This window comes from Gouania willdenowi, chromosome 14 (assembly GCF_900634775.1).
Source record: "Gouania willdenowi chromosome 14, fGouWil2.1, whole genome shotgun sequence".
Lineage (NCBI taxonomy): Eukaryota > Metazoa > Chordata > Actinopteri > Blenniiformes > Gobiesocidae > Gouania > Gouania willdenowi.
In genome coordinates this window covers 8,520,127-8,530,310 of record NC_041057.1, presented here as the reverse complement: position 1 = coordinate 8,530,310, position 10,184 = coordinate 8,520,127, and the positions used below count along the sequence as shown (strand labels likewise).

Sequence of the window (10,184 nt, the reverse complement as noted above, 5' to 3'; positions counted from 1 at the left end):
AAATACAGACGTCTCTTTACTTTCAGCAATATACATATTTAAAATAAAGGTTTGTTTTTCATTTTTTTGCTTTTTAAAATGTGGGTGAGACTGAGAGAGAGTGTGTGCATGCATATGTCCCTCACTCCAGTAAATACAACTCACAGCTTCCTTCACCCCTCCTCCACCTCATCCTCCACCCCATCCACACACAGACAGACAGACACAAACACGCACACACACAATCCCACCTCCTCCCATAAGCCCCTCCTGTATATCTGCTGCTCTCCTGTCCCCTATTTTCCTCTTGATGACAAAATGAATTTGCATACATTTCCCAGGCAGGGCTCATTAGGATGCAGAAAGCAGCCGCCTGTCGGCCTCATGAGCAGGGCTATAGCTCTGTGCTGTGGCATCTCCTGATGCAAAAACCAGACACAGGAAGGCAGCATCACAGGCCTGAGTCTGGGCTGTGATTGGCATTAGAAATCATCATTTTAAAATCAGGGCTAAGAGGAAACCCTATCACCATTTTTATTATTTTTTTCTGGTCTCTGTCATGAAAAACAAAACAAAAACCAAAATAATATTTCCTCATCAACATTTTACAGGATGTAAATAAATACTCATACATAACACAATAACGCAAGTTGATACATAATCATAATCATCATACATAATTCTGAAATTATCGTTATTAATAATTAATATTTATTTTTTAATCAAATTGACTGGAATCTTCCATAAAACAATGTACCTATTAAATGTGCATCTGTACTTAATAATTGATTTGACAATACATGAAACTAACAAATAAATAATAGTTGAATGAATAGAAATAATAATGAAATAGAAATAAATGTTGTGTTCGTTAATTAGCTGGAGACCAGAAATACATTCAGATGGACACATTATGTCAATTACAAATGTACAGCAGGCTTTCTAATACTGTGGTATGGGAACCCCCAGTAAGTCAGTAAGACAAAAGCCACAATAACACTGAATTATTTCCGTTAACAACATATAACAATGTGCTGAAAACTTTTAAAACATAAAAATCCCTTTAAAATAAAAGAATATTCAAGTAATCACTGACTTGCATATATATATATATATATTTTTTTTTTAAATAGTTCCTAATGTTAAAGAAGTTTTAAAGCCCTTTCCCACAGTTAGGGGCGGAGCCAGTTGTAAGGTCAAGGCAGCAATGGATAACTCTGGGATCAGATTGACATTGACTTTTACGTATATGCATAAATAATAGACCCATTACTGAAGACTTGCCCACCCTCAGAGTAAAAAACGTATTTCATAATGTCACATGAATAAAAGGTGACCTCGAGCTCAGTGATTCCCAACAGCAAAAAGTGTGCCAAACTCAAGGCCCGGGGGCCAAATCCGGTCAGAGCATCAAATTGGGGCTGTAGGAGAAACTAAAAACACAAACCTTAAATGTTTTGGTCATTAATAAAATACCACACAAATTGTCATTTGTTTGAACTATAAACATAATATCAATAATAATGATTGGATTTATATAATGCTTTTTTCATGGAGACTCAAAGCATGTTACAGAAATCATTAATTCACACCAATCATACCGGTGGTGGTAAGCTACATTGTAGCCACAGCTGTCCTGGGGCATACTGACAGAAGCGTGGCTGCCATTTAGCGCCTACGGTCCCTCTTATCACCACCAACATTTCATACCCAATCATATGAGGCAATGTGGTATAGACCTCTTAATGGCCCAGGTCACGAGTGACATCACAACTTTAGCTAAAGGCGAAAATAGGAAACGCCGCTGGCTAAAGACTGTGGAGGCTAGTAATGTCACAGCTTTAGAATGTCGTCGTTGTATGTTTGGGTGGCCCAATTTGAGGAATAACGTTAGTGGACGTAAATTAAAGTTTTATAGAATTCCAGCGGACAATCGTGCTCAGAAAAAACCAAGACAATTGTGGTTTTGCCTCCAGGCTAAGCCCCGCCCAACAAAACACGTCACAATGTTTACAAACAATCAAAGGGTCTATAGGACGACCCATAAAAATATGTAATCGAATATGCATCAGTGTTTTTTTTATTGCACTTATGATGATGAAGATGTTCAAGATTTATAATTACTTTCAATACTGAAGTATTTTTTTTTATGTAATTTCTTGAGTAAACTTAGGTAATATTTTGACTAAGCATTTTTACTTTCATTAGAGTAAATTTTAACAGTTTTTGTACTTTCACTCAAGTAATGACGTTAAGTACTTTTTCCACCTCTGTATATTAAAAATTGCCAGTCACGAAGTACAAATACTTTGTTACTGTACTTACCGTATTTTTCGGACTATAAGGCGCACTTAAAATCCTTTAATTTTCTCAAAAATCGAAAGTACGCCTTGTAATCAGGTGCGCCTTATGTATGAAATTAATATGTCAAAATGTTTTAGTACAACTTTGGTAAACTATGAAGCTGCACCTCTTGATGGATTTTTGGCGCTTCAGGGCTACCGTAGTCAGACGCCTCGTGGAGTGATATGTACCTGTACTGTGCTTCAACATACTGAACTGAATAAGTGAGTGCATTCTGTATTTTATATGTTAAACCTGAACAATGTTGAGAGTTATTGTTAATGAGTTGAATAAAGTTTGACTTATCTGACTATTTTGTTTCTCTTAATGAGCCATAATAATAATAATAATAATAATAATAATAATAATAATAATAATAATAATAACAAAACTGTGCGCCTTATAGTCCAGTGCGCCTTATGTATGAAAATAGACCCATTCATTGATAGTGCGCCTTATAATTCGGTGCGCCTTATAGCCCGAAAAATACGGTAAGTAGTTTTTTTTTGACATCTGTACTTTACTTGAGTATTTTTTGGCGACTTTTTACTTTTACTTCATACTTTTTTAAAAAATATATCTGTCCTTTCTACTTATTACATTTTAAAAATGAGCTAAATTAAAAACATATAACATATATATACATATGAGTGCTAAATTCCCCAGGTGTTCAAAGGTAACAGATTTAACTCGTTTCCATGTACCAGTATTTTACATGTTCCTTCAAAAATAAAAGATATGGAATTTGCTGGTTTAAAACCCATGTGTTAGTATTGATGGGACATTTGTTTTACTTTTTTTTTTTTTTAACTTAAGTATATTTAGTAGCATGTACGTTTTTTATTTTTACTCAAGTAAGGTAAGGGAGCAACTTCAATTATTTTACTTTTACCAGAGTAGTTTTTTTTATTCAAGTATCTATACTTTTACTTGACTGTTATAAGTGGAAGAAAAAAGGAAAAAGAGCCCTGTTGTTTGCTTATCTAATTTCATCTACAATGACAACAAAGGCATTCATTTTAATATCCACTCTTTGTGTAAAACATGGGACGAGCAAACGTGTCATTAGTCGACGCATTTTTAAACACATCATTAATTAACACACGTGTATTGATAAGGAAGCGGACGTGATTGGAGCCCGTCAAACATGGTCCGAACCGGGTGCAACCCGACTGGGTGGCAGCCCCTCACGAGCCGCCCCGGTTCTCCCGTGCGTTGCCCCCCGTTCATTGAGCTCGTGGTGTACACACACACAGCTCTGAGTAGTGGATTCCACACTGAGCCAAACACACACACGGCTCTACGAGCAGCTCCCGCGTGCTCACACGCTACTGTTTTCGTATCCACGCGCCTCGGAAAACTCCGGTGACGTCGCACTGTAACCAACCAATCGGAGCCCGTCTTCTATTAGGACAATGAAAAGCCGCTGACCAATCAGGGGGAGTGCTGTGACTTTGCGAGCCCCGCCCCGAGTAATGTTACAGAGCTGCAGACGCTGCGTATCTCTTCACAGCCATTACAGCGCACTGAGATCCGGAGACAGCCAGTGGTGAGTATATAACACATCAACACGTTAATAACTATGTGTACAGCTAAAAAAAATAAATTAAAATAAACAATAAAAAAGGTTACAATCAGAAACAGCCCCAGCTACGTGTTTGGTGTAGTTAAAATACCAGCATCTCTGTTTTAAATTATTATTTGTAAAAGAGAGGAAAAAACGGCACTATAAGCAGCAGGTAACGTTCCCTTTACTATAGAGGGGGAAACTAAACCAGACGCCCAGTGTGTGGAGAAAAAAACAGAAGATGAAAAAATTAACCTTGAAGTATTTCGACGAAAAACGACGATTTTGATGAAAGCAAAAAATTTTGAATAATGTTGTCGTGTGTTCGTTGGAAAATGGAAGCGGGTCAAACTGTGACAATCGCGTAAAAAATCCGCGAATGTCGGTGAAAGCGGCGACAATGGTAGTGAGAGCAGAGCCCGAGCCATTGGCATTGCAGCGCATTGCGAAGCTGTGGACGGCTGTCAGAACACACCGGCTCACAGAAAACGCCACTAAAAACAGCAAAAACACCAGGAAAAAGATGGAACGCTGTGAAACAAACACGCACGTATGCTTGTTTGACATAGTTGACGCGAGACGACGGCGAAAAAATTACCTCACGATCTGCGCTTTTTACTGTAATGGCTGACTGTATTCAGCATAGGAAACAAGGCAAAGCCAGAGCAGTGACAAGAGGCGCAGTTCACTTCAACTTTTTCTAACCGGCTTTTCTCGAAAAATAAACCAGTAACTATTAGATTTTACGACGGCAAAAGAAAGATCAATCTCTCCTGAATCCAACGATGCCCTCGGATGATTTCCCCGATGCCGGGAAAGCGTTTAAATCCGGGCTGGAAGTGAAGCAGTCGCCTCGGTCGCTCTGCCCTCTATTGCATGCAGTGCAATGGCTGTGCGCTGACACAAAGAGAAGGAGCCATATTCTCCATGTTAGTGGATGAAGACGAGCGGCCATTAGGAGCTCATAGAAACCCAGTGAGTAGCACAGCGGCGCTCATAGACAGCAACAGACCCAATGTATTACTATACGAGGCGGCCAATGCAATAGGAATCAATCGGAGGAAACATTTTTGACAGGATCGCCGGCTCACAGCGCATATTTGTGGCGTCGCAAAGCAAACCGTGGGGCGGGAGGGGACATTTGAGGGCCACTTTCTTTCATGAAGAAGCCTTTCTCACAAAATGGAAGAAGAAATATTGCTGTCGTTGTTGACCTCCTTTTCCTCAAACGGGAGCCTATGCGCCATTACTACTCCAGTCAAAGCGCCTGTACTGGGACTCTGCGTAGCCTTTAATGGCAAAAACCAACGTGGAAAATAGCGGATTTTAACATTTTGTAAACAAATTGACAGAACATTTTGCATTTTGCAAACATTTACCAGTTATGTTTAAGGACTATTAATGCACCCAGGAACCATTTTCGACGTGTTTTATGATAAATAAACGCGTCTTTTTCACAATTTTTGCCCTTTTGTATAAAACTAATTTATTTGATTTAAACATGAACGCAGTTGATTTTAACCATTTCCAGACATTAGATTTAGTTTATTTTTCCACAAAAATACGATTTTTTTGTATTTAGTCGACAGTTTGCACTTGATACTTTTAAATGGAAACTTTTGCGTCTGCTCACAGGAGCGCTCCCGTACAATAAAACGCACATTATTTTTAATGGGAATCTTTGATTCCCTTGCTGTTTGCGTTTAGTTTATTGCTCTTTAATAGGCACAGACTGCGGGTCAGTGACTTTTATGTAAAGGACACTTTGCAGATTGCATCAATAAAGAAAAGTCAAATCCACAGCAAAATGGAATTATAGGTTTGATGGGTGTTTTTATTTTTCTCTTGCTGTTTAGCAGTAAATCAACTGTTGGGAGTTTAGTTTAGAGAACCAAAAAAGCACGCAAATCCTGATACATTTACATGATTAAATTGCATTTTTGATATTTTTATTATTTTGATATTTTTTTTTATTTTGATTTTTTTAATTTTATTTATACAAGTAAAAACAAAACCATAGAAAAAGAACAACAAAAACAGACAAAGAACAGGATGGAATCAGATTGTATACAGTTTTATAATAATATATACATATGGAACTTTTTTTAATTTAAATTTTATTTATTTATTGATTTATTTTTAATAGATTTGACCGCCAGGATGGGGAAAGATCCCACCAAGCCCCGGGGGAAGATGTCCTCCTATGCATATTTTGTCCAGACCTGTCGGGAGGAGCATAAGAAGAAGCATCCCGATGCTTCTGTCAACTTTGCCGAGTTCTCCAAGAAGTGCTCTGAGCGATGGAAGGTAAGTCGACCCTTGAACTTTCTTGTAGCAGCTAAAAAGTTGTAATTATAGTGAAATTTGAGCTGTCGATAAAGCTCGCTTCTACCACTATAATTGTCTAGCTACATCTTGTACGATCAACAAGTTGTCCCGATGTTTTCAGACAATGTCTGCCAAGGAGAAAGGCAAGTTTGAAGACTTGGCCAAGCAGGACAAGGCTCGCTATGAGAGGGAGATGATGAGCTACGTACCAGCAAGGGGAGGCAAGAAGAAGAAGAAGTACAAGGACCCCAATGCTCCCAAGAGACCCCCGTAAGTACAGCAAGAATCAAAATCCAACAAAAATGTAGGCTAAGTATCGTTTTTTAATTGAGTAATTGTGTTTGCTTTCCCCACAGCTCTGCCTTCTTCATTTTCTGTGGTGAATTCCGCCCTAAAATAAAGGGCGAGAGTCCCGGTCTGACCATTGGGGATGTCGCCAAGAAGCTGGGAGAGATGTGGAACAACACTTCTGCAGAGGACAAGCAGCCCTACGAGAAGAAAGCCTCCAAACTGAAGGAGAAGTATGAGAAGGTAAGAAACAATCGTATTAGCAACCCATGGGCCGGCATTAAAGCATTTTGGTCATTATTGACAGTTTTGCGTTCTTTAACACTTAGGACGTCGCAGCGTACCGCGCCAAAACCAAACCAGGTGGCGGAGCGCCGGCAAAAGCCCCTCCCAAGGTTGAGAAGAAGGATGATGATGATGATGACGAGGATGAAGATGAAGACGAGGAGGAGGATGACGATGAGGAGGATGATGACTAGTAGACGGCTAGACAAATATAGTGGTCATTTTCTTGTTTATAAAGCATTTAGCCCCCTTGTACACAACATTAGTATCCAAGGGGTGAAAAAAACAACAAAAAAGGCTGTGTATATCAGTTGTTTTTATGCTGTACAGGTTTTTTTTTTCTCCTTTTTGTATAGTTAACACTACACAAGTATCGTGTCTGTATCTTTCTGCCAGTCGTAATTTTTCAGTGGTAGTTCCTAGGCCATGATCCTGCCTGGTACAGTTTAAAACGGGGGGTGGGGGCTTACAGTATTTACCTTTTTAGCTATAGAGGGGAAACAGCACATAAAAAAGAATTAGCTTTGAGTGTTTTTCTTTCTCATCTTTTCCTCCTTTACCTGTGTGTTTTTATTTTAAAAGACTTGTTATCAAAAAAAATGTCAAAAAAGGACATATCACAGGTGTTTTACTTTTCTTTATGTACCACTGTAATAGCAAAAGTGAGAAAATGCCTTGTTTATTGGTGAAATTTAAATTGCTTCTGATGTCAATAAACGTTTTTTTTTTTTTAAAATACCCGAGACTCGTTTTCAAGTGAAAGGATGTTTGATGGAAGAGAAAAAACAAAACTAGGAAATTCCGAAGAATAAAACCACATTTTTACTGAATTAGCACTACATTAAAACTAATTTTAGTTCAGCGGCCAAATACGGACCAGTTTAATTTCAAGTGGGCCACAGATTTCACGTGGGAAATCCAGCAATTTCAACATAGTGTACCTTAGTTTGCACTTGGGCGTACAATTGATATAAAATGTAAGTAAGTAACCTACAATATAAAAGCAATACAACTTTAAATTTCCTTGAGTTTGTGCAATTTTAATTTGGGCACATTTTGTGGAATAATTTGAGGGAAATGGCAAGATTGTGAAAAATATTAGAGTTCTTTCAACAATTTAAGATGGAAAAATAACTGCCATCGTGGTATAAGCATTATGTTGTGGAATTTCATGAATTTTTTTTTGACATTGAAGGTAATGAAATATCTACAAATTAATTATTTAGTCACGTAAACAATAATTCATGTTTTCTCTGTCATTTACTTTCACCTGTGGCCCAATGAGATGCTCTAAAGGGCCGGATATTGCCCCCGGGCCTTAAGTTTGACACGTAATTTAAACTGTTTCAGGTCCAACAAACCTTTATTAAATCGTGTCTTTCTGAGGATGAGATGCGATGCGTCTCCCTTGGTTTAATAAGATCAAGCTAATGCGATGAAGAATGAAATGGGCTTTGATTAGCTTTGCCTGTAAACTCTGACTCATTACCACAACTTCTCATACATCCTGTGTGTTCCTCAGCTCTCTGTGGTTGTATGCAAACAGACGGCATGGTGTGGTGTGGTGTGGTGTGGTGAGGCTCCTCAAAGATACTCTGCAAGTTGGGGCATTTCTATCCTGCTCTGTATGCCAACATGCATCAGTGACTCTTCCTGTTTTATTTAGATACAGCTGCTTCATCTACAGTCTCCTGGTCCCATCCAGAGAGGAAGGGAAAAAAAAAAACCCAACATTTATATAAGAAGGATTATGTGCTGTGAAAAGCTAGTGTCATAAGAATATGTGGCGGGTGTGTGGAAACTGCACATTGACTATAATAAGGAATGAGAAACACTTTTGTATATCAGTGGTCTCACTCAACCGCAATAGGTCCTCCCATGGGAGTAGGTGATGAACAGAGGGGGGATGAGGGTGAGATTAAAATCCCAGATGAGCACATGCAAGTGTTCGCCCTGGTGTATTTACATCACATTTGTGTCTTCTGCTGTTGTGCATATGTCCCTTCATTCATTCTGACGCCAGGCTTGATCCACACCATGAAAGAGGCCTATATGAAGGAGGCTTAAGGCCATGCAGACACACATGGGGAAGCAGCTGAAGCCTGGCTGTATGAGCTCGGAAGGTGACACCCGGTCCACTCTGAGTCCACTCACTATCGGCTAGAGTGACTCTTTATTTTCGGCTGAACCTGTTTGTTCACAATTATAGCTCATTTTGATTATTATAGCTCCTAGTTGTCATTTCCTGGTTCTGCAGGGCTCACGCTTATGTTCACAGCTACATCTACTGTCTTGGCACACATTTGTGTTTCTTTGTGTAACAACAGTGGATCAGAGCAGTAATGAGTGGCAGGGAGGGGAAACTGTTCAAACAGTTGCCTGTGGCTGCCCTCAGCTGTTGATCTGTGTGTGTGTAATGTGTAGTGTGTGTGTGTGTGTGTGTGGGCCTTTTCAGGGCAGAGGTGCAGCACATAGTAGGCCTACAACAGGCTCAGCTCCACTGTCTGTTAATCCCAGCCACCTGGCGTCCACTGAGAGCAGCTCCAACAGCAGTCTATGAGCGACACCTAGTGGACAGTATAGCACATTTCTAATATGGGTGTTTTATTTTTATTTATTTCTTTATTTTTAAACAAAAATCAAACCAGTTTAAAAAATCAAACCAGTTTAAAAAACCCTAAAAAAATATTCCTATCCATACATGAACTTTGCATAACAAATTTCCAGTGACCCAAAAGCCTTTTTTCTTCTTCCTAGAATTAGTTTTTAATCACGTTTGTTATGATGTGTTACAATTTACAAATGCAGAGTAGCCAGGAAAATTGCACAAAGGGACAATAGGTTTTTTTTTTTTATTATCTATTTATTTTATAATATTTTTCGTCTTTTTTCTTTTTTTTTTGATTTTATACTGCAAATTTTTTTAAACAAAAATTCACATTTGAGAAAGTGAAAGTATACAATACAGTTGTTTAACATTGTGTTAGGCGGTCCCATTTAAATTCAGGGCGACACCACATGGGGTCATGACCCCGAGGTTGAAAAACACCGTTCTACATTCAAAAGTGATCAAAGTCACTGTCATTTAGTAATTAATGAAGCGTACCTTTATGTTTATGATAAATAATGTGTTTCAACATTTAAAAATGATCGGTGACTTTTTCTATGTCTATTCAATTTATTGTGGTCGGCCATTTTGCCTAATCTCACCTGGATTAAAGTCCTTCCGTAGTCGAAAAAAAACCTTCTCAATGAAGACAATATAGTGTATTAAATTCTATACAGTCAAAATTATATCAAATAATTTTACGAGTTAATGGATTTGAAGGGCTACAAAAAATAACTTGAATTTATTTATACACAAATACAATCTCTATTATCTTCCAGAATAGTC

The 10,184-nt window shown here is 38.4% G+C and overlaps 1 protein-coding gene across 1 annotated transcript; it reads left to right on the top strand.

Moving 5' to 3' along the window:
* The first annotated feature begins 3,733 nt into the window (after nucleotides 1-3,733).
* hmgb1a (high mobility group box 1a) lies at nucleotides 3,734-7,528 on the top strand. Its single transcript, XM_028466629.1, has 5 exons — nucleotides 3,734-3,871; nucleotides 6,036-6,196; nucleotides 6,339-6,487; nucleotides 6,574-6,748; nucleotides 6,835-7,528. The coding sequence occupies exons 2-5, from the start codon at nucleotides 6,050-6,052 to the stop codon at nucleotides 6,982-6,984; spliced, it is 621 nt and encodes a 206-aa protein (XP_028322430.1). The 5' UTR covers nucleotides 3,734-3,871; nucleotides 6,036-6,049; the 3' UTR covers nucleotides 6,985-7,528.
* Nucleotides 7,529-10,184: the final 2,656 nt, after the last annotated feature.

Bases quoted from the DNA above. Each gene is read 5' to 3' on its own strand.
- hmgb1a (XM_028466629.1), top strand. From the start codon at position 6,050: ATGGGGAAAGATCCCACCAAGCCCCGGGGGAAGATGTCCTCCTATGCA. The intron at 6,197-6,338 runs GTAAGTCGACCC...CGATGTTTTCAG, and splicing joins AGTGCTCTGAGCGATGGAAG to ACAATGTCTGCCAAGGAGAA. The intron at 6,488-6,573 runs GTAAGTACAGCA...CTTTCCCCACAG, and splicing joins AATGCTCCCAAGAGACCCCC to CTCTGCCTTCTTCATTTTCT.